The sequence below is a fragment of the Zophobas morio genome, unplaced genomic scaffold, assembly GCF_036711695.1.
Source record: "Zophobas morio isolate AGI-343-1 ecotype UQ-CSIRO unplaced genomic scaffold, CSIRO_AGI_Zmor_V1 ptg000007l, whole genome shotgun sequence".
In the NCBI taxonomy this organism is placed as follows: Eukaryota; Metazoa; Arthropoda; class Insecta; order Coleoptera; family Tenebrionidae; genus Zophobas; species Zophobas morio.
Window position 1 is genome coordinate 11471805 of NW_026972112.1, and position 24557 is coordinate 11496361.

The following is a 24557-nucleotide window of genomic DNA, read 5'->3' on the forward strand; positions in this document are numbered from 1 at the left end:
TTAGCTCTGATACAAATCTAAAATCAAGTATATAAAAAAAATCAGCGATTAATTTCTGATGAATAAAAAAAAAGTATATTTTGTAAAACGCATAAAAGCAGAATAGGAAAAATGTAGAACCAGAATTTTGTTCTCACTTCTCATGTAAAAAGGCTACAGGTGACTTATTAATAAATAAATTAAAGGAATTCGTGCATCAGGTGCAATCACTATTGCACTATTATTGATTGATGTTATGCAACCCAGTATACACTATAATTCATACGCTAAGTTTGTATAATTCATAAATAAATAAATACATGTTTATTTCTAGTGTAACAGTTGTATATTATGGGCTTTTATTGGTAATACTTTTTTTATTTTAAATTTTATAAAAAAATTGAATATTTTGTATCTGCAACCAACAAATAGTGGACATGACAACCTGTGATGACAACATAACAAAAATGATAACTGTGTTGTTTATATGGTTGGTATAACTTGTAAACAGACTTTAAAAGAGGTTATGAAAGTCTGTGATGAAAGCACCGTGGATGAAAGCAAAATATCTTTGAACGAAAGTTATGTATGACTGTGATTCGTGACCGAAAAAGTATTAAATGAAATAAATCTTATTATTTTCTGTGGAATCTCATACTACGATGTCTACAAAAAGGAAACAAGAATCCCAAGTACCGGCGGAAGAAAGTGACCAGTTAACCATAAGGCCATTGTAAGTGTGATGTTATTTTTTATTTCTTCAGCAGAACTTAAAACATTAATTTCGCTTATTTTAAGGGGTGCTGGGCAAGAAGTGGGTCGATCTTGTATTATGCTTGAATTTAAGGGTAAAAAAATAATGGTAAGACTACCCCTGTGTAGTGTTTTTTTGCAATTATTTATTTTAAACTTTAGCTAGATTGTGGAATTCACCCTGGTTTATCAGGCATGGATGCTTTACCGTTTGTTGATTTGATTGAAGCTGATGAAATTGACCTGCTGCTAATTTCCCAGTAAGTTACAAGCTGTTTCAGAACTGTAGAATTTTTTTCAAAGTTAAATTCGCAATTATGTTAGCAAAATCATATAGTAACACTTATCAAAATTTATTGATTCATCACCGCTAAATATTTGATGACATCATCACAAAATTTTGCCAAGTATCAGTCCCAGTCTAAATTGTACAATTTAAAAAATTATTTTAAGTTTTCATCTTGATCACTGCGGTGCTTTACCCTGGTTTTTACAAAAGACTAGCTTTAAAGGAAGGTGTTTCATGACTCATGCAACTAAAGCCATTTACCGTTGGTTATTGTCAGATTACATAAAAGTTAGGTGAGTGGAAACCCCCAAAAATTAATTTTATATTAATGTACTTAAATAATTGTAGCAACATTGCAACAGAACAAATGCTTTACACTGAAGCAGACTTGGAAGCCAGCATGGACAAAATAGAGACTATTAATTTCCATGAAGAAAAAGACGTATTGGGGATCAAGTTTTGGGCCTACAATGCTGGGCATGTTTTGGGGGCAGCAATGTTCATGATCGAAATAGCGGGCGTTAAAGTACGTGACTACAATTCAATGTTGAATAAATTATTTTAATTTTTTTTTTATTTGATTTCAGATTTTGTACACAGGCGACTTTTCTCGTCAGGAGGATCGCCATTTAATGGCTGCGGAAATTCCTACAGTACATCCAGATGTTTTAATTACAGTAACAACCTATTTTTGACATTAATTCGCAATTTAAGACACATCTTCCAGGAATCCACTTATGGTACTCATATCCATGAAAAAAGAGAAGAAAGAGAAAGTCGCTTTACCAACTTAGTTCATGATATTGTCAACAGAGGCGGTCGTTGTTTGATACCTGTTTTTGCTTTGGGACGAGCACAGGAATTACTTTTAATTTTGGACGAATATTGGAGTCAGCATCCAGATTTACACGACATTCCCATATATTATGCGTCGTCTTTGGCGAAGAAGTGCATGGCTGTGTATCAGACATACATCAACGCTATGAATGAAAAGATTCGAAGACAAATCGCCATTAATAATCCGTTTGTTTTTAAGCACATATCAAACTTGAAGGTAAGTTTGTTGAAAAGAATTGTGTGGAAATTTACGAATCTTGACATTTTTTCATTATGATACATGTACTATGCAAAATACTTCTTGATTCATTTTAAAAATTTTTATTTGTCTAAGCTTTAAAATTTGTCATTGCACAGTTTGCATTTTTTACGATAATCCACATGCGTAAATAAGTTGAAATTATGGGTACATTATTAAATTACAGTTAAAGGATTATACCACGCTATAACTTCAAGCGATGTTTAGTTAACACAATTATAATCTTAAAAAAATTCAAAATAATCAGCTCCTTACTTTTCGGGATGTTCTGTCTAATAAAACTGCAAACGGGCGACCGTCACTTTCGCATTCTATAAGTTGTAAAGCGTCGAGAAAATATGAAATTGGACGTTCGTCAAAATGATCTTGTTGCGATCTATTAGATAAATTCCAATAAATAAATGTGTATTTTCATCCAGTCAAATCTTAGTACTTCAGTGAAAGTTGATTTTAATTAGTAATCTTACTTTATTAATGAATAATTAAGCAACTTCTTAAAAAGTTACCATGTTACTTAATCTCAAACTGTTGCCCCACTTGAAAAACGTCAATTTCCGGTTTGACTTTCTCATAGAGATGCGGGAATGAGCCTTCGGCACCATATTTCCTCCTTACGCTCTCATATAACGTTAAATCAAACATCTGTTCGAATTCGTCCTTTGTCATAAAAATGTCTGCATACAAAAACGAAAATCCTCCTACATCCCTAGTGAATTTTTCCATCTCCCTCATCGCATAAACTGGATTGTATCTTTCCTTCCTTTTGACATACCCAGGCACTCCATAGATACCCAGATCGTTGTACATAGCGTAATTCGTCCCATCCACAATGTACTCCTTTCGTGGCGCCTTCAGCTGCCCAGAATTCGTCCCTCGATCGTACACCTTACAAGGATAAACCAGAAGCGGATAACAATCGAAAAGTTCATCAGATTTGTCAATTTGCTCTTCAAGTTTACGTATGGGAAGCACGATATCTTGGAAAACTTGTCGTGTGAACGTGTACGCTCTAACGCCCGGAGTGGTCGTGAATTTTAGGAAAGCCGGTTTGGGTGGGAGCAACCATCCTAGGAACAACCGGAAGATCGGGTTGTTACCAAAAGGAATCATAGACTCAACCACCCAGAAAATGGCACGGTTGTGTCTTAGTAGATACTCGCGTAGCGGTATTAATTCAGTGTGTTTGCCTTTTTTGAAGAAAGTCTCAGTGTATTTGTAGAACCATGGCTTGTACCATCTCGTCACATGATTGGTTGAGAGATTGGGGTCATAGTCGGAGAAGGTTCCCGTCATTATGACAGCCTTCTCGGGGGCGAAAATTGTAGCTTCGACGAAGTCTGCTGTGGGATGGTCGGGACTGGAGTCACCTGACAACATCCTTAGCATATCACAGTAGTTCTTTTTACCTTCAATTGGAATGTAGCTTAGTTTTACGTAGGGTTTGACCTTGACGAGTTGCAGCGTTAACGCCACCAAGAAACCCAAGCTGCCATGTGACCAAGGCAAAGTTTGGTAAAGGTCTTTGTTTTCATTAGCTGCTGCCCGAACCAAACTCCCATCGTGCAAAACCACTTCATACGACTTTATCGTTTCGTGGTACAGTCCCACCTGATGCGAATGCGTCGTCATTCCAGTCCCTAATGCTAAACCGCCAAGAGTAGCATCGGCTATTTCTAAAGTCACCGCGAGGGTGTACCCCCTGGGAATAAGAAAACTTGTGATCTCGCCTACGGTCACCATGGGTTCGACTCGTACTGTTAAATTCTGCTCGTCGAATTCAAGAATGTCGAACAGGTCGACGTCAATCTGATGGCAGAGGTCCTTTCGATAGAACGTCGTGGACAGACTTAACCAATTGGGACGGGAGGTGCACAGTAATTTTCGTTCGTCTTTGGGAATTCTGTTCCATTTTTGGATCTGCTTCTGGATTTGTTTTATGCGGTCGTCGTGCCGTGTGGGGCTACTGAAGAATAGGCGGTGGAGCGTCCTTCGGAGGGTTAGGATAGTGTTGAAAATGAAGCTTGCGGGAAGACAGAAGAAGACGATGACTAGGCCACGGTGCTTCTCCAAGAATTCGATTAGCCGCGTTTTGTAGCTGGAATCTGCCATCTGGAAATTTTTATTGTTTAGAAGGAACGGGGTGCTTTCTAACCTCACTTTTTGTGTTTAGGTGGTGACTGTTTATGTTTTACTCTCTAGCGGCATTAAGAAGTGGTTGGAATGTGAAACTTATGAAGTAAAGTGAATACTGTGGAAATCGGGAGGCGTCACTCATAATAAAAATTGATAAAACCTGTTGATCCTTAACCTTTCACTGATACTATGATAAGAAATATTGAACGTGAGCACGTATGCTCTGCTTACACGTATGAACGTATGTACACAATACGGCTTTTTTTTGGAGATGATTATGACACTAAATTATATTTTTAACACATTGGGGGGTATAAAGGCACTAGTAAATAAATCCAAAAGTTATATAGCTGACTCATCAATGATTCACGTTATTTATACTTGTCTGCCAAATTAATCAAATTATGCAACATTTTAAAATTGGTAAAAATTGAAAACCAACTTGTTTAAAAATTTTTCATATTTTTGACGTCATAAGAAGTTGGAAAAAACATGGAATTAGCCTTTCGTCGAATAAACCTAATTTCGTTGGGGACGTAAGAACTATTAAAAAATTTATTTATTAAAAAATACGTTCTGATACGTGGTATAGCTTATGCTTCGGTAATATGCCCCAAAAAATTAATATATGTAGCCCCCTAAACACTTGATGACAAACTAGAAACATGTATCACAGCCATTCTTCTTTTCCTTTTGATTAATATTTTCTTCTTATTCATTCGAAAGCATACGGGCTATCAAAAAAAAATTGCATTATCAAATTTTAGGACACATCTAAGATTTTTTTTTTTTTTTTTTGAAAAGACGCAGAACGTCCACAAAATTTTATTTGTAATAAAATTTCCAAAAACATTTTCATTCTCATAACATCGATGTTCACTAAATCCGCAGGGCATCGACCATTTCGAAGACATTGGTCCATGCGTAATAATGGCATCCCCCGGTATGATGCAGAGCGGTCTTTCCAGAGAACTGTTCGAATCGTGGTGCACGGATGCGAAAAACGGGGTCATCATTGCGGGTTACTGCGTTGAGGGTACCCTCGCAAAGACGATTTTGTCCGAACCAGAAGAAATCACGACCATGGTGGGCCAAAAATTGCCGCTTAAAATGTCAGTGGATTACATTTCCTTCTCGGCTCACACGGATTATCAGCAGACTAGCGAATTCATACGAATCCTAAAACCGCCCCACGTCGTAAGTGTTTATGTTCAAGTCTTTCGACTACCCGTAATGGAATGTAAGGTTTTAGTGCACGGCGAACAAAACGAAATGAGCCGTTTGAAGGCGGCGCTTCAGAGAGAGTACGAAGACGATCCGAACACCACGATTTATCTCCACAATCCGCGAAATACACACTGCGTTGAGCTGTATTTTCGCGGCGAGAAGACTGCCAAAGTAATGGGAACTTTAGCGGTTGAAGAACCGAAACCGGGGAATACGTTGTCGGGTGTTTTAGTAAAGAGAAATTTCAATTATCATTTACTGGCAGCCAACGATTTACCAAGTGAGTGTGGCAGTTATTACAAAAAATTAAATCTATAATGTTTGTTTTAGAATATACTGACATGAGTATGAGTCAAATCATGCAAAGGCAAAGCATCCACTATTCTGGAAATATGGGAGTGCTGCGCCATTTAATTACACAAGTTGCTGGGTTGCTAGAGCCTGTTGAAGGTGATAAAAAAACTAGAGCTTTTAACGCCGTCGATATTACAATAGATAACAAAATTGTTACTCTTGAGGTAATGTCCACTCATGTTACTATGCATTTTATTGTTATCATGTCTTTTAGTGGGTGGCCAATCCTGTAAATGATATGTATGCCGACGCGATTGTAGCAGCGATACTTCAAGCGGACTTGTTGGATACTCCTATAAAGAATTTATCTACAAGCGTAAAAGTCGATAGGATGCATTTTAAAGTATGTATTGCGATCTCTACTAACGGTTTCTAAGCATTTAGTTTCAGGAGTGTCTAATTGAAATGCTTCAAGACATGTTTGGCGAAGATTCCGTTCCAAAAATGTTCAAAGGCGAAAAGTTGTATGTTACTGTGAATGATAAAAAGGCTGATATAGATTTATCAAACTTGGTAAGTTTGACTGGCTTTTGATATAAAAATGCTAATTCATACTCTTCTTTACAGGAGGTTACTTGCCCTGAAGACGAAACATTCGGACAAATTGTAAAAACTGCAGTTACAAAATTGTATCAGTCTTTAGCTCCTCCACAGATTTAGCAGATACAAACATTTTGAACTTATTTTTGGTTTATATTTTTATTACTCCCTTTTACTCACACAGTGTAGGGGTTAGCATAAAAAAATAAAATCCTTTATTAAATCTGTATAATCAGGAACCAGCTTTGCTTCACCGTGCTGTAGAAGCGACGCAAGGTCTGTTTAGACGGTGGACATTTTTTTAAATACAATTGTTTCTTGGAACGATAAAATTCAAACACATCGTCAAGTAAGTCTATTTTATGAACAAAATAGCTTCATACAGTTTGGTCTTGCACCACATACTTGAAAACATAAATAACAATATTTGTTTCATTGTTATTAACAATTTCAACATATAAATACCATGTTCTATTCATACTAGAACAAATCTCAATTTACAAGTGCAATAATATTTAGCAGTTTCTTTCTAATACTTATAACGTATGAAGATTTTTATTAAGATCATCAATTTCCAGCAGAGTAATTTTTAGAATATGCACAAGAAACACAATTACAACTGAATACTGAATGGCTTACATCGGCGTACGCTAGCGCCGTGACGTCGTTGATAAATAAAATTTACCCCTTGTGCATATCCTTGCAATACATGATTACGATTATAAATGAAACTTGTGGCAGTTTTTTACAGGAAAACTCTAGTATCAAAAAGCGCACAATATTAACTACCTCGCTTTGATGAACGTATCAAGAACGATCTGCAAATTACGTTATAACTTGTCGCAAAACTGTCAGGCTTAGTACAAGTGCGTTTTAATAATTGTATCTTGTTCAATTAGGACAAGCATAATAAACCTAATGCGGCATACATAAAAATACACAAACATTCTATACACACGAACTCGAAGTCTTACTTATATAAAACAAATTTTGTACATCACATTTATTACTTATTTCTTCTACTAGCATACCTGTTTCCTAACAGCTTTGCGTTTTGCGTGTATTCTTAACGCTACTATAACTTCTTAAAATTAGTTATTAAACATGTTATCTTTCGTATGCATTATCACTGTACCCCTTCATCTGTAATACATAGTTACATGCTTTGTGTAAATATCCGGTGTTCAACTGAAAAAGTCATCGAGTTGACCTTGATTTTTTGTAAACATTGTGAAGTTTATACGTATGTATTAATACAACACATACGTTTTTCGCCACGTTTTCTTTTATTAAAAAGCAACGCCAACTTGATAACTTTTTTCAGTTGAACACCTGTTACGTTTTAAGAACATATTATAATTTGCAGGTATAGATACAAAGGATAGGTAAATTAACAAGTGCTTCGATTTGTCTTTTAACTAGTCTAAGTCGTTTTTAATTGATTGTATCTACAAAATACTATCTAGACAAAGTAAAAAGCTATAGCGTAAACAAAGAAAAATTAAAAATATCAGTCAGTTTTAACAGTACAATAAATTCTAGCTACAACTCAGAATACTGCATCTAGTATACACACTCAATTAAAACAACAAAACAACAAAAATTAACCATCTTTAACTGAATACACATATCTCCTAATGGCTTCCCGCGAAAATATGAAATCTTTTAGATCTTCAGTTTTGACAAAGACTTCATATCTGAACTCGTTGGCTTGATAAGACGATATGTTAATTCTCCAGCTATTAAAAAAAGCCACAGAAATTATTACAACACACGTTCGTTACGTATAAAATATTTTGATATATGAAAACGTTCCAACAAAAGTTTCCTATACATAATTGAAACGGAGCCCGATATCACTTAATAAATGCAAACATGTTGTATAGCATTAGCTCAAACAGACAACTTAATTGGCCAATGATTATTGTGCACAATCATATATGGCACACCTTATATAAATACTAACAAGTCTAGTTTTTTGTGTTTCTTTTACAACCGATAGTATAGTACGTTTTGTATAATATATTTTTCGAGACATTCATTATATTGTTACAGACCTAAGCAAGATATTACACGGACCCTATACATATGCGATATAAATGCGTTCGCGTACATAATGCTATCTTTGTGCAAGCTCTCACGTTTGCAAAGCAGTGGTAATTTCGTCGTGGATCGTTGCCAATTCGTGGACTCTGCTAGCCAATTGCTGGTTAAGCGTGAGTAGTACTTGTCTCTGAGATTCGTGAGCACTGAGAGCTATGTCTAATTCGGACTGGGCTAGTTTCGCTGTGGCTTGGAGTTCCTGGTTTTCCTTCTGCAATGACTGTAAAAAAGCATTGTAGCTTTGTTGGGTATTGATGTATATACACGGGGTACCTGTACGTCTGGTGCTTTCTGGAAGGCCGACAATTGCTTAAACTCGTTATTTTTAGCGTCGAGTTCTGCCTCCAGCTGTTCTAACCGCAATCGTAAAGACTGGATTTCTTGCCGCAGTTCGTCAGCGATATCGCCACCCCCTAAAAAGAATCCTTTTTTTTTGTATTACTGATACATGTAGCTTTCACCATTTGAAAAGGTTTGCACAAAATATGGTCAGTTAAATATTTGGTATCAGTAGATTAGAGAAATTTATTACGATTTTCGAACTGGTCACTATATTTTGTATTTTAAAAATACATTTGCCTTTTTCCCCAGTCACTCGAATATCATTTTAACTATAGGAGGATTATCAAAAAGTTAACACCAAATGCTTGTATATAATTTACTGACGACGGAAATTAAAGTTACATAAATCCGTAAGATTTCGTCTTTGGTATATCATATATTATAAATTTAACAAAACTATTTATCTAATTATACTAAATACATTTTAGCTTACATTCATATTTATTTTTCTATATTCTTGTCAGAATTTATCGCTAAATAAGTTTTTCACAAGATACTGTTTGAACGAATTTTCTCCAGTTACAGTAACAGACAAATCTACTGGAAAATAGCTGTTTAAAAATAAGTGGCTTTCACAATTTATCGCTAGTACGTCATCATCTCGCTTTACGATTTGCCATCTGTTATCCTTAAATTACTTTTATGTAATTGTAATTAACTATTATACAGCTGGTGTTACTACAGCTGTTCCAAAGGTGGTCAATTTAACTGTGAAAAACTATCTTAAAATGACAAACCTTTGCTGTTCTCCAAATCCGCTTGATATTTCGCCTTCATCCTCATATTCTCTTCCTTCAGACTCGCTAATTGTCTCTTCCATTCGTCGACGTTTGCCGTGCTTTCCTGAAGTGCACTTGTTAACCTGGCATTGTTGCTCTTCAAAGTTGCCAGTTCAATTTCCCATTTTTTCGCGTTGGCTGAACTGAAACGCAAATTACAACAAACGTTTTACACTAGTATTTGGCGTCGATGGTCTGCATCCATTCTACCGTATTTCGTAACTCTTCCCATACTTAGTTTATTAAATGGGGCGTAAATAATAACAATCACGTAATATTATTAGAACGATATAAGCGAAACGACAGTAATAATGAAGCAACTTTTTATTAATCCTATTTACATAACACAGTTGATTGCTGCTGTTTCCTTTGATTTAAGGCTTATGTCGGACTTACTCAATGAGATAGATCTCTTATGGATTCATTTCTGCAAATCATAATCACTACTGCAGTTACACGTATACGTAGAAAAAATAATTAGCGACTCGTTATACAATTAATTTGTCATTATTTATAATTAACTGGAAGGAACCGGATGACCCCGTTTCTTCACTTTTAACTATATTGATTATTAACACTTTTTTATCAAGCATTGTTTCTTCACTTGCGAATTTGTTCGATAATAATTATTACGACCTAAATGAAGCTGTTGCACAAACAATTAGCATAAAGATGAACACGATAAATTTTGTGAACGCGTTCAGTGATTCTTGCAACATGTTAAACACCGTATTAAAAAATATTTCCCTGAAAAATCTTCATTAATGAACGATTATTAACAAGATTCGTATATGGAAACTGTAATCGCTAGTGCATTTTTAATGCATCATACTATGTTACGTACGATCTCATACATAATCCCATTGTTTTGTCTTTATTGTGTCACAGATAAAAATCAAAAATACCATGGAGAAACTTGTGCGTTTACCAATAAACCAAAAAGCGTAAATAAGTTTCACTGTTTTCCCTTTCCGATAAATTTACGTACATCACACGAACGCATAATTAATTAAACAAATTCATAAGCGAGACAGAGAAGCAACACCGATTTTCGTTATGAAAAATATAACGAAATAATACATAGAAAGTGAGGAAGATATAGGGAGAAGCGTGGTGTGGATGGAGAAGTTGAATTTACTATATATACCAGGCAAACCCCTACAAATGATATCAGTTCATCAATTCTTTTTACTAAACAACATGTTCGGCCTCAACAAAGTACGACTAACGCGTTTTTTGTGTCGAGTGACTAATACTGTGACATTTTTTATTTTTTAAGATCTTTTTCATCACTGTCATCATCTATGGTGTTAGTACCGAAGCTGGGCACTTGGGTGAAATTTATGGACTTCAAGCTGGGGGTGGTGGTGAGGGAGCATATGGAGGATATAGTGGTGGTTACGAAGGACACGATGACCATTATGTAACTTGAGTGATTATTTTTCCATTCTTGTTGTTACTTTTTTCGTTTCTAGGAACATCCAAAGTATCAGTTCAATTATGCAGTGCACGATCCACACACAGGTGACGAGAAACAACACATTGAAGAACGCAATGGTGATGAAGTTAAGGGAACTTATACTGTGAAAGTAAGTATGGGTTGTATACATCCTTTAAAAAAATAATGGTTCGTTTTGAAGGAGGCTGACGGTACTACTCGAGTTGTTGAATACAAAGCTGATAAACACAATGGATTCAACGCCGTTGTTCACAAGATTGGACAACCGCACCAGGGCGGGCATGGCATTGTTGGTGGTGGGTATGAGGGTCATTACTGATGATTTGAAGATGATGAATTTATATGTGATATTTGTGTACTATTTTTGTAATTTTCTATTCACCAAAAATAAATAAAACAAAACAATACTAGTTTCGTTTCAGTATTACACTAAAAAAATATTACTCCCACAGTTACCATAAAGGAAGTTAACTGGAATAATATTTTAAAACTACTATTTTTTGCTTTAAACTTTCAAGTAATACTTCCACAATTAAGAAAATAATACCTATCTATTAAAAATGTCACAATGTCGGCGTGGCGACGGTCACATGGTGATTAATCCGTAAAAATAAGACTTCTAATTATTTCCATACAACGACTTTAGTCTTCGCAGTTATTTTTTCAGCCTAAAGATCTTGCAACTCTGAAGCGTCGTCATCATTTCGTAAATGAATGTAACACAAACAGATCTCAAATTACAACACAGCTAAATTACAAAATTAGAAATAAATAATTCATAATTAACGTACGCGTTTTAAATTCACCTGTCTGATGCCAAAAAAATTACAAAAATATGCAGACAAGTATAACAAAAATATGGGAAACATCTGCAAGGTTATTCGCATGCATCTCGGGGCGTATTTTTCCAAAGATTTATTTTAGGATCTTTTGCGATAATGTTCACAAGTTTTTAGAGCTATCTATAAAATGCTTAAAAATAACTACAGAACCTATCCAACCGCTATTCCATGAACAATTTTACATTTCTGAAGCCACAGTTACAAGAATAATTATAATAAGATTGACGTTATCTTGATGAATGTCTAATTTCATGTTTTCGACATTAATCTTCAAAACTACTGGCCTGATTACTGGGAAAGTTTAGATGTTTGAAAAATTTAAGAATATTATCTAAATAGTAATACGACATTTACTTTCCATCTCCACTCAAAATTCTATGACATGTTCTTTATTAGTGTTTTAATTATGTATTCCAATTTTTAATCTGGCGTACATAGGTTATCGTAAAAGTAAAAATTTAATAAGATGTTAACATTATCTAAAGATTGCAGAACTTTTTGTTAATTTTATTTGTATAGTAATCGAGTCCATCGGCCGAATTACCACTTTCATATTTTCTCGACGTGTTATGACCTCTAGAGTGCGAAAAAAGTAGTCTCCCGTTTTCGTCTGTCTGTCTGTATCCATTTTTATTAGACACGTAATCTCCGAAACTTCTGGACCGATTGCTGTCAAATTTTGTAAATCGTTAAGCAAAATTTATTATTTACCCCCTCCCAAAAACTGATGACGTCATCTTAAAATTCTGCCGAACAAAACCTATCCAAAATATGCCAAAATAAGTTTTAGTAACATTTCAGTATATATGTATTTGTAGGCTCATATATGTATGTATGTATGTACCTACTTATAACTACTACATGATCCTTGGATGTATTTTCCTTTCTGACTTGCGACTATGTACGTGTATTAAATATTACATTTTGTTTAAATAAAGTTGTAATATTTATAAAATTAGCATTCATCGGTTATAACGACTTCCGGTTATAACGACGAAAATTTCAAGGTCCCTTCGATGTCGTTATAACCGGATTATACTGTACTAGCCCCGCCCACTCGCCCGCTATTTTTTCAGAGGGTATGGCGTTTGCCAAAATCAGTCTTATCAGAGCAAGTACTAGGCCCGCCCACCCACCCCTACTTCCTCAGAGGATAAGTCATTTGCCATAATAAGACTTATCTTAGCAAGTACTACCCTCTAAGGAAATAAAGGACCGGTGGGCGGGGCTAATACTTGCTAACATAAGTCTTGTTTTGGCAAATGGCATATCCTTTGGGAAAATAGGGTGCGGGTGGGTGGGGCTAGTACTTGGTAAGATAAGACTTATCAGTTTTCACATTATTGATAACAGTACTGTGCTACCATATTTTCGGAAAACTTGGGTAAATAATTTTCGATTTATAATTAAAATAAAATAAAATTTAATTTAATAATTAAAAAAAAATGTTCCACTAAAAAGTTGATGACAGCACAATTATCAAAAAATCAAACAATGGAATTTGTAAGTCAAATTTTACAATTTATCACAGAAACTAATGTTGCTCAAAATTTTTAGTAAGATACTGTGTTGTAGTGATTACAGAATATGTACTAACAAAAATTTACTATGATTCATCCTCTTCAAATAATTGACAATATCATCTCAAACACATTGAAATACAAATAAACAAATGAATCAATTTAACAGACTTTATTTCTCTCAAATTTGTAAAACTGGTTTTAAATATATTAAAATTAAAATATTTATTTTTAGGAAAAATTATGTGAACTGTGCTTTGGGAGTGTAGGAAATTCTGTTTAAATAACTTTAGACGACTGTTTTAATACACTTTGAACTTCAGGTATATTTGGAATGCATATTATATACTTGTAGAAAATTTATTTGGTAAACATGTTTACATTTTCAAAATTCAAATCTTCTTGTTCATGCAAAAATCAAAACGTTAATCATAACGAGACTTACCTTTGCGCCAGGGCCAATTTGAGTCTATCATTCTCATACTTCAGTTGCATATCTATTGGATTCGTTGGAGCATTACTGTATGTAGTTTTTTCAGTTTTAATCTGATGGCTGGGGCTCTCATTAGTTTGTAGAGTAGAAATAGAATGGCTTCGTGGATGTGGTATGTCCTCTTCTGCTTTAACATTAGTTGTAGCTGGAAGAACTGCACTTCCTGAACAATGAAAAATATTGTTCAACCAATGACTCACCTGACTCATGTGATAATTTACCAGGAGGTTCTAACAAATTATCAGATTGGTCAGGAGTGGCGTTGGCTGCCCTCGCAGTTATAGGACTGGCATTTGCACTTGTTACTGGAGTTACTGCAGAACCTCCATTGGCAGTGACTTTGCTTATAGCTGATCTGGTTGCTTCTTTCACTTCATTAAATTTATCGATAAACTTGAACAAAATTTTAGTCACATTAGACGTTGTTTTTTCTTTCATTATTTTATTTAGGGGGTGACTTAATGCGATTAAAATCATAGATAGATATTTAACTATCAATACCTTTTGCAGTTCTGCTTCAGACGAGAAACCCAACCCATAAACAGTATTTGCCCTAACGTCAGACCATTGCCCGAATTTCTGAGACGTTTTAGTAAACGTCATGTTTGGGGTGACCGTGCTGTTAATAACTGCTTTTTGTCCTTCAACACTTATAATTCTGTACAGGCTCCGAGACGAATCGTAAAAAAATGAAACACTGACAGCTGTACTGGACGCTGGCATCCACGAACGTTTCGTTTTTGGATCAATGTGGAAAACGTGGGCCTTACATGTAAATATAGGTTGTTCACTGCGAAAAAAAAAAACAGAAGATTGAATTTTTTCCAAGGGGGAGTGGTCATTAATACTAGTAAAAGACTCGTTATATATATTAGCAAAACAAAAATTCAATAATAATGAAATGCAGTGAAGAAATTCTAATTAATAACGATTTTTTCTAATGGTAAACAGTATCATTATTGTTTAAATTAAAACTAATGTAAAAATGGCATATGTGATACAATATAGATGTCAAGTTTTTATTATTTTTTGAAATTTACCCCATTGTGTCCTTGCCAGACGTCATTTATGATAGAAAAAAAGATGCACCACGATAAAATAATGTTTTTTTGTTATAATGAAACCTCCTTATCACTAAAAAACTAACAAGTACTGACAACACATGACATACAGACAACTGTCAAAATCTCATACTCTCATATTGCTTTGATTGTCAGGGTAACTGGTACCAACTCAGTGGCTGAAAAATACTAGAGCGGTGGTGATACCGGTGATACTGCAATGAGAAGCAATACAAAAAGTAATCACCAAAGGTTATAACTATATAGTAAGGATTGTAGCTGTATTGTTTCAGCGGTTTTGTTTAAAGTCCCATCCCGTCCTACGTGAATAACATTGATTAGCCAATATGAAAAGGGTTATTGCATTTGGTAATCCATTACTTGATACCATTGTATTACTGCAAGATAAGTCACTTCTAGAAAAATATAATCTAGATGTAGATGGTCAAAAGGAAATATCGCTAAGCGAAATGGAAGCGTTGAAAGAAGACATCAAAGAGTAACTTATTAAACTGATAAAGAATTTTAATCAATCAATGTACTCATTGCAGTTATGATAAAACAGTAACAGCAGGAGGTTGTGCACAAAATACACTTAAAATCCTACAGTGGCTTTTAAAAAAAGAATATTCAGTCACTATGTGTGGTGCAATTGGTGGAGATTCTGAAGGAAAACTCTTGGAGGAAATTTTAAAGCAACATGGCATTGAACCACACTATATTGTACATAAGGCATACCCTACTGGAACAACAGTGTCATTAGTTACTAATGATAATCGATCCTTAGTGGCTCATCTAGGCGCTGCTGAAATTGTTCCATTACAATACATACATGGAACAGATATCATAACACAAATAGAACAGTCTGATTTAGTGTATATGGAAGGGTTTTTTCTGACAAAACGAACTAAAACTGCAACTTTTATTTTAAACCACTGCACTTCACATAATAAAATGTTCGCATTTAATTTGTGTGGAGAGTATTTAGTTGACAGTTTGCCAGAACTAGTTGATGAATTTTTATCACAAGCAGATATAATATTTGGTAATCGAAAAGAATTTGATAAAATTTGCTCCCTAAAGGGGGTTAGTGTTGAAAATTTTCTGACAGCACTAAGTGAACACGGTAGAGGGAAAATCATTGCAGTGACTAATGGTCCATCTGCAGTAATGTGTTTTGGACATGGTGAAAGTTGCGTGGCGCAGGCTCCTACTTTAAGTACTGAAGAGATTGTGGATACAACTGGAGCTGGAGACTCTTTTGCTGGTGGCTTTTTAGCAGGGTACTTGCAAGAGAAATCCTTAAAAGAATGTTTGCAATTAGGGTGTCATGCAGCTTACACAATAATTAAAAGAAGAGGATGCACAGTACCAGAGTTCTCTGCATCATAACATTTGATCCCTCATAAATTAGAAGGTATTTGCATGTTTTTTTAAATAAATTAAATTATGGCATGTATTTGTGTAGATTAACAGTGAGTAAACTTACAGTTTTTGATTTCTTACTTCACGTGTTATAAGAATTAAAAAACTAAACACAATTATTGAACAATGGAATGTTTTTGTTTTTATTTTCAAATTTGAAAGAAGTTGTCCGAATCTAGGGTTTTTAAGTTTTGTGAACGCGTTGTCATGGCACTATTGACCGTGTGCATGTGTGTCGCCCTCTTTCTGTCAAAAGCCAGCGCGGACCACGTTTTCGCAGTTGCAGAAAATAATATATATTCAGGTAAATATGCTTCATTTTCATTAAAACATCGAATTAAACGATTTTCGCGTTTCTCTGAACGCTTTTAATGTGTTTGAATTATCAAATTTGAAGCAAGTTTGGTGTTGGACATAGGGTTATGTGCGTGATGGTAGTGATGTTTTCGTTTTGATTTCAGCATTATGGGCCGTGTACGTACCAAAACCGTGAAAAAAGCGTCGAAGGTGATCATCGAGAAGTACTACACTCGACTGACCCTTGATTTTCACACGAATAAACGCATTTGCGAGGAAATCGCAATCATCCCAACAAAACCATTGAGAAACAAGATTGCCGGATTTGTGACCCATTTAATGAAGCGCCTGAGACATTCTCAAGTTCGCGGAATTTCGATCAAGTTACAAGAGGAAGAAAGGGAAAGAAGGGATAACTTTGTTCCAGAAGTTTCCGCTTTGGAACATGACATTATCGAAGTCGATCCAGAAACTAAAGAAATGTTGAAGATGTTGGACTTTAATAACATTAGTGGGTTGCAGCTGACTCAACCGACCACGAACACATTTAATAGACGCGCATAATTTGTATCGGCGTAAGAATCCACAATAAAACCAATTTTTGTCTCATATGTGTTTGTTTTCAACATTTATAGGGTTATTTTTATAAATTAAACTCAGAATGCAGTTTTCAAATGAAATTTACAAAGTGACAAATCATTACAAATTTACAGGTGCTGAAAAGTACAATAACTTCAAAACAGTTTTCGATACCATGTTGACGCAAGCTCTTCTTCATGTGCGAAAACCTCGCTAGTCTGAAATTGGTATTATTCAAGGTGTGCAATGTTTGGCCAAAATTGTATACCGAAATTGTCAATAAACGCATAATTTTCCCAAAGACGTTATTAATTAGTTGGAAGGCCAAACTCATCACGCCTCTGATTATGGTTCTTAAAAATAAGTCGTTTCTTGGCGCTTCCAAATGAAAACTGAAGAGATTTTCGTCTAACATCTTCCATAAAACTACAGTAATCAATGTTATGCCGCACATAGACCCAATAAAAGACACAGAAGTTGTACAGATGTAGTAGAGACCTGAAAAATACAAATGAAAGGTTGATTTCACACTTTGAATAGCTTCACATTTAAATAAAAAGTGCTTATTTTCGGCGCAAAGAAGTTCAGCTTCGTCGTCAGAGGTAGCCTCAACAATTTCGGAACCGAACTCCGATTTATTGACGTAAGGAATTGTTAAAGATTTTTTGAATGGTTGTACCAAGGAATATTTTTTTAACAGCCTTGGGTCTGTCCACTGGAGATCCCTGTAAGATACGCCAATTTAAATATTTCATTAAAAAATTGCTACAAAAAGTTGTAATAAATTAAATAAAACCTGTATGTTTGTTCGTTGAGAACGGAGGTCTGAAAGTTAATTTTTCGTTCGTTTTCATCAAAATCCGTCATTGTATATTTGTCTATAGACACTTGTTTAGTCAATGTGATATGCGAATGTTGTTGCCTGCAACATATACTAAAAGAAAAATCAAATGGGAACACGAACACACCTATCCGGTATAGAACTCGTTGCGGACAGAGGCAGTTTTTCATTTTTCCTATTAGTAACAGTTTTCGACGATTTCAGGCCTACTTTGTTGGCGTTAAAAGACGAAACTAGTTTGTGTAAACCGCTATTAATTAGTCTAAAAAAGAAAATTTATGTTAAACTCTTAACAGAATTTTTTTACCTTATACTCTTTATCTTTTGAGTGGTCAGTTTTTATTGACGTGTTGGTCCGGGTTTTGGGGCTAAAAGTTTCACTATATTAACATTGCAAGCGTGCATATTGGTTACCCACATCGTAGTCTTGGAGAGGACTTTAGTGCCACTTTTTCGATGCTCGCCGTCATCTTCTTTAACTTTATTGTAAAAATTAATTTGAAATGTGTTGTTTGGATTTTGGAATATTTATAATACTTACTATTGTTTTTACTGTCATATAAATTTTGCATTATGGTGTTATTACACAGAAAAAACGAGTAATAACACCAATATTACTGACATAATCTGCCAAAGTTTTCAACGCGAAAAGTCAGAGGTAAGTGTACGAGTTGCTGTAGATACGACGAACTATTCATTCATAAAAATGTAGTGAATGGTTACCATGCATATTGCAGTTTTGTTTTCCATTATAAAAAGTGGAGTGTGTTTTCTGAAAGAACGCTTAACGATAAAGCTGGATTTTGCTTCCCCGTATTTATTTTGCCCATGATACAGTATTTATAAAGACATTTAAAAATTAGTCATAACATTTTTAATCGAATATCCCAAAACTATCGTAATATGGCAGAAGAAACTCCATATGTTGTCTGTATCTACTGTTATTGTATGCGTGGTATCGAAAGCCTTCCAAGCTGTCATCTTTGATAATATTTTCAAAAGACGCATCCTTTCTGCCTGAAGCTTTAACGAACGCTAGCACAGTCGCAGCTCCCATGAACCCTACAATAAGTTTCACAATCTCATCAGTTCATCACACTCATTTACCGTAAAAAGCTCTGGAACTATAATCTCCTTTGAACTCTTCTCGTGTAGGCACTTTTTCCAAAGAATAGCGCAATTTCGTCAAATTAGCAAGTAATTGTGCGTAGTAATAATCCAGAATTATTTCAATGCAATTGACTTTCACTTCAATTCTAGTACTGGTAGCCAAAAAATAATGCAAGTCGATAGCAGGACTTGTAAAGATGTTCATTTGAAAGTCGACCTTAAAATGAAACGCAAAATTAAAATATTATTGCGATGATGAGCTACAGCAGCGTACGAATTTCATATCCTTCACTTTGGTGTCAGCGGAATCGTACGAGAACATCATGTTATTCACCCATAAATCCCCGTGATTAAGAACATGAAAACCCCTTGGTCTTTTTCTACTTGCCTCGAAACCTCGTTCCAAGGCTTCATTACCTAGAGCTTCTAATTTGTATGCGTATTTTTCGTAACCGGGCCATCTGCTGCAAGCATCAATAACCGCAGAATACCCAGCCTTTACCTTAAAACGCCATCATCGCATTATTATAACCCTGAAATATGTTCTATTACCCAGGCCCGGACGGTATCATTATCAGCGTATAACCCTTCACGATAACATTTTACCGAAGACGGGTTCTCCTCATACATGATGACGGAAGCGGCGTGCATTTGAGCCATCTTTTCTACGACTTTAAAACAGTGCTCTAAGTCAAAACCAACGTGTCTCGGTAGCATTTGAAATCCTACAGTTGTTAAATCTTCGAAGATTATTACCGAATGGGGATCAGTGCTAGCGTATAGACATTTCGAAGAAAGTGTGTAGTTCTCTCCTAGAAACATCGGCATCGTCTACTGGATGTCCAATTTCAAAAAGTTACCTAATATTTTGTAGATAGCCGGGAATGTATTAGCAAACATCTCGATTTCTTTTTCAAAAAGCTGCAGTTTTTTTGCTAGATCTGTTTTAGTTCCTCCGTCTTCGTTGCCACATTTTACGATAACAGAAAGTGAATTTTTGGTGTTTCTAAAATTTGCTAGTCATTTTTTGTGGAAAAACAATTAAAGTTAACTTTTTTGGGTCCATATAGAAGAGAGTTGTTCTAAAAAGATCGCTGGTGTAGTTGTCGCCATCGGGAACAGCGTTTGCTGTTGAAAACGTAAGTAGCTGAACGTTTTCGTGGATATAACTTTTCAAAACCTTCTGGAAAAGGTCGAAAGATATCCACTTTGGTGTTGTAGCCATCCTTAAATTTTTTATAATTAATAAGAAGGCAACTATTCTAAGGTGATCCTTCAGACTACAGAGCGATGGTAGATGAATTCAAGTATATAAGTAGTATTTAAAAAAATTACTTACCTTAAGACGTATAAAACTGCCTCAATTTTGTGAGGCAATAAAGATACAAATATAAAGAATATATGTATCCACCCTTATTTTCACGTGCACTTTGAGAGTGTGGGTAAATCTAGTTCGTCATTCTTTTATAAGTAAAAAATCGTGCAAGAAACAATGAACAAATGATCCAACTATTATGCTATTAATTTTTCTCTGATTGATTGCTGCATAATTAAAGCAATGAAATGTTTCTTTTTGGCATATTATTAGTAATTCTTAAATTATAAAGTATCCGACAAGTATAGTTTAAACGCTGTCTTATTAATATGCACTTAGTTAATTGTTTGTATTAACAGTGGTGGGAATATATCGCAATTTGTAAAAAAAGCCTTTAGTATGTGGGCACGTCAAACCACTGGTACTTCTTATCCTGTTTCATATCCAGTCTAAACGCTATGCACCTATTCCTAAAACACACACTTTTCCAACACTGAAATGTAAAATATTTGAATAGCTACGCCTGCCACTTAGTGCATTTATCTATAGGATATTCTTCATTGAAGCATTGCGGTCCCAAAATAGTAAAATACGTGTACCCGATTTTATTCGACATTGTAGTGTTAATATCCTTCAGGCATCTGTGAAACTCTTTTTCGCAATCACAGTGAAATCGTGCAAATAGTCCACTGTTTGAGAGGCTGTAGTTTTCCTGATTTACTCCTAACATGGGAATGCATTCATCATGCAGCTTACAACACCGATCCGTGTTGACAAAATGCATGAGATCCTCGTAACTCGTTGGAAAATATCCGCCGAAGTCGCCACACCATCTAGTGTCTGTGTTTTTGTGATGGTATTGCTAACAAGATGTATTTATGTCGTACCTGGCATGATCAAATTTAGGTGCTTTTTGAACTCTCCTACATTGTGTCCAGCGAAGAAAGTTTTGTTGCGGTCTAGACCCTGGCTAAATTTCCACGGTTGAGATGCCTCTGATTTCATTAGAGTTGTCATCCACGTTAAAGTTCCGTTGATGTTTACAACGTCATTAGCTGCATTTATGCCTCTGTCGTGGAGTAAACACTGAACCCTATTGTTTAATAAACCTAGAGTAGACGTAATTTTGAAATTTTAACAAACATTTACACATGGTGTATTTATACCTTTCAGCTCGCATTTTAGCCCCTCAGTAAAATATTTCGAAAAAATTATTGTTAAAAAGATGAAATACCGGATTGTCACAATTTCGTGGAACATCATTACCTAAAAACAGTGTTAAACACAGAAAAAGTCGTGTTGTGGAATACGAAATAGAGCACCTGTGGGTTTTGAACATTGTTTTAAAGTTTTCATTCTGTTTCATATCTCAACTCATCTCAATTTTGCGTATTGTGTTAAATTCAACTTGTATAATTTTTTGACTTTGTATTTTTTTTGACGAATTGGTGCAATTTTGACTTATCGTTTGTCGCATGTGGCTGTCATATGAAAGACAAGTGTTCATAATGAAAGCAAAATATTGTGAAAAGGTAAAAATAGAAGAAAACCAATTTTGTTTCAACTCCCTTCTATAAGTATGTATTTCGGACAAAAAAAAACTAAACGTTTTTAGAAATCATGTAAAAATATATATCCGTAAAGCTGTTGCAGATTAAGTTTATGCAGAATCGTTCTTATTTTCGTGAAGATGAGATAGGTTATGTTTTAACGATAATTTTAGTGCATCTATAAATACTATACTCGTAACATAAATCGCCATTAATTTTATGCGATAATGAAGGAAGTGGCGCACACTGAAACACGCATTTTTTACTGAGCCGGATGCACACTATAGTGGTGACATTTTGTGATTAAACAATGAATTCAGTGAGTAGTAAATGGATTGCTTTTTTAATTGTATTTATATTTTGCTTCGTAAATTTTGGAGGTGAGTTTTTACTTGTAAAAAAGAATGTTCCAGATTAGTACTGTCTTACAGATGCAACGATTTGTAAACCTTTGTCAAAATTTAAGATCGATTGCAACGTATGCGAATGTAGTAGGGACGGACGACAATATTCTTGTACAGAAAAGAGATGCTTATCAGTAAGTAAAATTTAACATTTTTTAGAAATTTTGATAATGCTGTTTTTTTAATTAGTTTTGTTATTTGGAAATCGTTCAAATGAAATCAGACGAACTATTTACGTATGTATACTAATCACAACTTGTGTAAACTTTTAAACTATGTAAACATCAGTAAATAGGCTTATAGAGTTTGAAATAGTTCACTCTTTGTTTAAATAAACAACTCTTGTTTATCATTCATTCCCATGGAACAGTCAGTAGTAACCGGTTTATGCCACATGATATGATTGCATTGGTGCTATTACTCTACTTCGTGAAAATGTTATGAATCAAAGTGACACAAGATTTTTAATTTCCGAATTTTTGCTAATTTAAATTTGTTTGTTGTAATAAATTTGTCATATATGACCATATTATAACGATTTTTTACTTTCTAGGTATACAGTCGTTATGGAGTCATTTTGACGAATATCTAATTTCTTGTTTTTGTCGACATTTCACAGTTTTGAGAATACGAAAATGTCAGTTTCTCGTTTATTCCGTCTGTGTTCTGTCGGCGATTTTATTAGACAATGTAATCTCCGAAACTACTTACTGATGGACTGATTAATTATATGAAACTTTAGGTGTACTTTTACAATGTGCCGTAAACCATAACCAACTTTTCTGAAATTTTGACAATACACACACCATGTAATTTAATTTAATTTATTTGCATTCGATATTTATGTCCTTAGCAAAAACTAAATAAATCTTTATTCAAAAGTATGCTGTAAAAATGTACTGGTTGAATCCCTTCACAGAAGGCGAAAGTTATTTTGTATCGAACGGAAATTAGGCGAATATGTAAATGGACATCGTCATCATTATTAAATAATTCGATCGTACATTTTGTAACTTTCGTAGAACGGATTCAAATAGATCCTTAAATCGGGAGAACTGGAAAATAGGTTGAAAATAAATTAATACAATGCACTTCACGATTGGAAGTACAAGCTACATACTTCCATGATTTATTTCACATTATACTCTCATTTTATATTATATTGTTGGTTGCCTATATAAGAAAAAACACCATTTGGAATGATAAGGAATAAAAAATAAATAATGCTTGGGTTTTACAACGTTAAATAACCTTGTAACCTCCTTTACGTTGGAACAAAAATTCAGTGCTATACTTTTTCAGTTCTGATTTTTTCGGTCTACAAAATGCACGGACGGTATGTTTGGGTAAATTTGTCACATTTTCGTCTCGTTCTACGTGGACCCTCTAGCAATTATTCTTTAGAACTAGAAGCTAGGAAACTCGTGTCTAAATAACTTTATTTAGACCAATTTTTATTCTACTCAGAAAGTAATCTATAATAATAATAACTTGACGTTTGTGTGTAGTGGCTGTTTATTATTAATGTAAGCTGGCATTTTTCGTGTTTTTTCGGGCCATAATAATGGAAATAATTTCTTTCATACTACGCCAAAAAAAAAAAACACGAACAAAGCAGTTATAAATTGTAAGACTAGAACTAGCGCTTTCTAATTTAATAATTTTACAGGAAGTTTTGAGCAGTTCTTTTGACCAAATTGATGAAGATAGCTACGTGTTAGTGAAAAGCAAGCAAGATGTAAAGAGTGCAGCAGAAGACTTTGTTTTAACAAGAAAGAATAGGCAGATTCCGTATAGAGACGACCATATTTTCCGTAGTAATGAGAACGAGGATAATTAAGTAATAGCACGAATAATGTAATTAACAAAAATGCATTTTCTTTCCTTATTGAATCTTTGGTTTTGTTGTGTATTGTAATACATATAACGTTGAAATGGGTAGCAATAAAGTGATTAAATGCATATGGCGAAAACGCAGTTGCTTTAACAACATTTTCTCAGTAATAAATGTTTTTATTTCGCTATATATTCAAAAAGAATTTTTTCAGCATTCAAAATTTTAAACC

At 34.6% G+C, this 24557-nt stretch overlaps 9 protein-coding genes across 17 annotated transcripts; 4 read left to right on the plus strand and 5 right to left on the minus strand.

Moving 5' to 3' along the window:
* Positions 1-478: 478 nt before the first annotated feature.
* Positions 479-6514, plus strand: LOC135124595 (cleavage and polyadenylation specificity factor 73-like). The gene is made up of 13 exons (XM_064049776.1): positions 479-712; positions 778-841; positions 895-992; positions 1186-1314; positions 1370-1547; positions 1609-1698; positions 1749-2075; positions 5142-5447; positions 5496-5757; positions 5808-5995; positions 6046-6174; positions 6222-6344; positions 6399-6514. Exons 1-13 carry the CDS (start codon positions 642-644, stop codon positions 6489-6491), a joined length of 2058 nt encoding a protein of 685 aa, XP_063905846.1. The 5' UTR covers positions 479-641; the 3' UTR covers positions 6492-6514.
* Positions 2566-4626, minus strand: LOC135124596 (delta(24)-sterol reductase-like). The gene is made up of 2 exons (XM_064049777.1): positions 4275-4626; positions 2566-4226 (listed from the first exon to the last, which is right to left on the minus strand). The coding sequence occupies exon 2, from the start codon at positions 4224-4226 to the stop codon at positions 2628-2630; it is 1599 nt and encodes a 532-aa protein (XP_063905847.1). The 5' UTR covers positions 4275-4626; the 3' UTR covers positions 2566-2627.
* A 197-nt stretch (positions 6515-6711) lies between the features above and the next one.
* LOC135124598 (homer protein homolog 2-like) lies at positions 6712-15113 on the minus strand. Of its 5 annotated transcripts, none has more exons than XM_064049785.1 (7): positions 14950-15113; positions 14411-14699; positions 14131-14302; positions 13862-14072; positions 9554-9738; positions 8748-8887; positions 6712-8694 (listed from the first exon to the last, which is right to left on the minus strand). In XM_064049785.1, exons 1-7 carry the CDS (start codon positions 14973-14975, stop codon positions 8509-8511), a joined length of 1209 nt encoding a protein of 402 aa, XP_063905855.1. In that variant the 5' UTR covers positions 14976-15113; the 3' UTR covers positions 6712-8508. The 5 variants fall into 5 exon arrangements, with proteins under 5 accessions (XP_063905855.1, XP_063905854.1, XP_063905851.1 ...); XM_064049784.1 differs by having other exon boundaries at positions 8748-8899; XM_064049781.1 differs by having other exon boundaries at positions 8748-8899; positions 13862-14054; positions 14110-14302.
* LOC135124604 (adult-specific cuticular protein ACP-20-like) lies at positions 10484-11461 on the plus strand. The gene is made up of 4 exons (XM_064049795.1): positions 10484-10813; positions 10875-11018; positions 11071-11184; positions 11236-11461. Exons 1-4 carry the CDS (start codon positions 10715-10717, stop codon positions 11371-11373), a joined length of 495 nt encoding a protein of 164 aa, XP_063905865.1. The 5' UTR covers positions 10484-10714; the 3' UTR covers positions 11374-11461.
* Positions 13236-24464, plus strand: LOC135124600 (uncharacterized). Of its 5 annotated transcripts, none has more exons than XM_064049790.1 (5): positions 13236-13280; positions 15127-15209; positions 15250-15469; positions 15522-16387; positions 24161-24464. In XM_064049790.1, exons 3-4 carry the CDS (start codon positions 15318-15320, stop codon positions 16360-16362), a joined length of 993 nt encoding a protein of 330 aa, XP_063905860.1. In that variant the 5' UTR covers positions 13236-13280; positions 15127-15209; positions 15250-15317; the 3' UTR covers positions 16363-16387; positions 24161-24464. The 5 variants fall into 5 exon arrangements, with proteins under 5 accessions (XP_063905860.1, XP_063905857.1, XP_063905859.1 ...); XM_064049787.1 differs by having other exon boundaries at positions 15264-15469; XM_064049789.1 differs by lacking the exon at positions 24161-24464 and adding an exon at positions 16558-16619 and having other exon boundaries at positions 15264-15469.
* LOC135124605 (small ribosomal subunit protein eS17) lies at positions 16607-17303 on the plus strand. The gene is made up of 2 exons (XM_064049796.1): positions 16607-16699; positions 16857-17303. The coding sequence occupies exon 2, from the start codon at positions 16861-16863 to the stop codon at positions 17254-17256; it is 396 nt and encodes a 131-aa protein (XP_063905866.1). The 5' UTR covers positions 16607-16699; positions 16857-16860; the 3' UTR covers positions 17257-17303.
* LOC135124602 (uncharacterized) lies at positions 17355-18766 on the minus strand. The gene is made up of 8 exons (XM_064049793.1): positions 18654-18766; positions 18531-18591; positions 18427-18480; positions 18240-18374; positions 18068-18193; positions 17818-17996; positions 17540-17769; positions 17355-17489 (listed from the first exon to the last, which is right to left on the minus strand). Exons 1-8 carry the CDS (start codon positions 18682-18684, stop codon positions 17427-17429), a joined length of 879 nt encoding a protein of 292 aa, XP_063905863.1. The 5' UTR covers positions 18685-18766; the 3' UTR covers positions 17355-17426.
* LOC135124599 (uncharacterized) lies at positions 18974-20761 on the minus strand. Its single transcript, XM_064049786.1, has 7 exons — positions 20562-20761; positions 20275-20448; positions 20083-20228; positions 19775-20034; positions 19497-19724; positions 19220-19439; positions 18974-19174 (listed from the first exon to the last, which is right to left on the minus strand). Exons 2-7 carry the CDS (start codon positions 20445-20447, stop codon positions 18987-18989), a joined length of 1215 nt encoding a protein of 404 aa, XP_063905856.1. The 5' UTR covers position 20448; positions 20562-20761; the 3' UTR covers positions 18974-18986.
* On the minus strand, positions 20843-22093 carry LOC135124603 (phospholipase A2-like). The gene is made up of 5 exons (XM_064049794.1): positions 21860-22093; positions 21704-21803; positions 21425-21646; positions 21059-21377; positions 20843-21007 (listed from the first exon to the last, which is right to left on the minus strand). Exons 2-5 carry the CDS (start codon positions 21798-21800, stop codon positions 20932-20934), a joined length of 714 nt encoding a protein of 237 aa, XP_063905864.1. The 5' UTR covers positions 21801-21803; positions 21860-22093; the 3' UTR covers positions 20843-20931.
* Positions 24465-24557: the final 93 nt, after the last annotated feature.

Coding starts and splice junctions, on each gene's coding strand:
- LOC135124605 (XM_064049796.1), top strand. CDS start 16,861: ATGGGCCGTGTACGTACCAAAACCGTGAAAAAAGCGTCGAAGGTGATC.
- LOC135124596 (XM_064049777.1), bottom strand. CDS start 4,226: ATGGCAGATTCCAGCTACAAAACGCGGCTAATCGAATTCTTGGAGAAG.
- LOC135124599 (XM_064049786.1), bottom strand. CDS start 20,447: ATGGCTACAACACCAAAGTGGATATCTTTCGACCTTTTCCAGAAGGTT. Junction 20,035..20,082: donor GGCTATCTACAAAATATTAG/GTAACTTTTTGA, acceptor CGATGTTTCTAG/GAGAGAACTACACACTTTCT. Junction 19,175..19,219: donor TAGTTCCAGAGCTTTTTACG/GTAAATGAGTGT, acceptor AACTTATTGTAG/GGTTCATGGGAGCTGCGACT.
- LOC135124600 (XM_064049790.1), top strand. CDS start 15,318: ATGAAAAGGGTTATTGCATTTGGTAATCCATTACTTGATACCATTGTA. Junction 15,470..15,521: donor TTGAAAGAAGACATCAAAGA/GTAACTTATTAA, acceptor TACTCATTGCAG/TTATGATAAAACAGTAACAG.
- LOC135124604 (XM_064049795.1), top strand. CDS start 10,715: ATGGAGAAGTTGAATTTACTATATATACCAGGCAAACCCCTACAAATG. Junction 10,814..10,874: donor ACATGTTCGGCCTCAACAAA/GTACGACTAACG, acceptor TTATTTTTTAAG/ATCTTTTTCATCACTGTCAT. Junction 11,019..11,070: donor AAGGACACGATGACCATTAT/GTAACTTGAGTG, acceptor TTTCGTTTCTAG/GAACATCCAAAGTATCAGTT.
- LOC135124598 (XM_064049780.1), bottom strand. CDS start 14,975: ATGACGTCTGGCAAGGACACAATGGG. Junction 14,064..14,109: donor TAAATTATCACATGAGTCAG/GTGAGTCATTGG, acceptor CAGGAAGTGCAG/TTCTTCCAGCTACAACTAAT. Junction 8,695..8,747: donor AGAAAGCACCAGACGTACAG/GTACCCCGTGTA, acceptor GCTTTTTTACAG/TCATTGCAGAAGGAAAACCA.
- LOC135124602 (XM_064049793.1), bottom strand. CDS start 18,684: ATGCAAAATTTATATGACAGTAAAAACAATA. Junction 18,375..18,426: donor GACCACTCAAAAGATAAAGA/GTATAAGGTAAA, acceptor TTTCTTTTTTAG/ACTAATTAATAGCGGTTTAC. Junction 17,490..17,539: donor TGCGTTTATTGACAATTTCG/GTATACAATTTT, acceptor TACCAATTTCAG/ACTAGCGAGGTTTTCGCACA.
- LOC135124595 (XM_064049776.1), top strand. CDS start 642: ATGTCTACAAAAAGGAAACAAGAATCCCAAGTACCGGCGGAAGAAAGT. Junction 1,315..1,369: donor TCAGATTACATAAAAGTTAG/GTGAGTGGAAAC, acceptor AAATAATTGTAG/CAACATTGCAACAGAACAAA. Junction 5,996..6,045: donor ACAAAATTGTTACTCTTGAG/GTAATGTCCACT, acceptor CATGTCTTTTAG/TGGGTGGCCAATCCTGTAAA.
- LOC135124603 (XM_064049794.1), bottom strand. CDS start 21,800: ATGATGTTCCACGAAATTGTGACAATCCGGTATTTCATCTTTTTAACA. Junction 21,647..21,703: donor GCTAAAATGCGAGCTGAAAG/GTATAAATACAC, acceptor CGTCTACTCTAG/GTTTATTAAACAATAGGGTT. Junction 21,008..21,058: donor AAATGCACTAAGTGGCAGGC/GTAGCTATTCAA, acceptor TGTGTGTTTTAG/GAATAGGTGCATAGCGTTTA.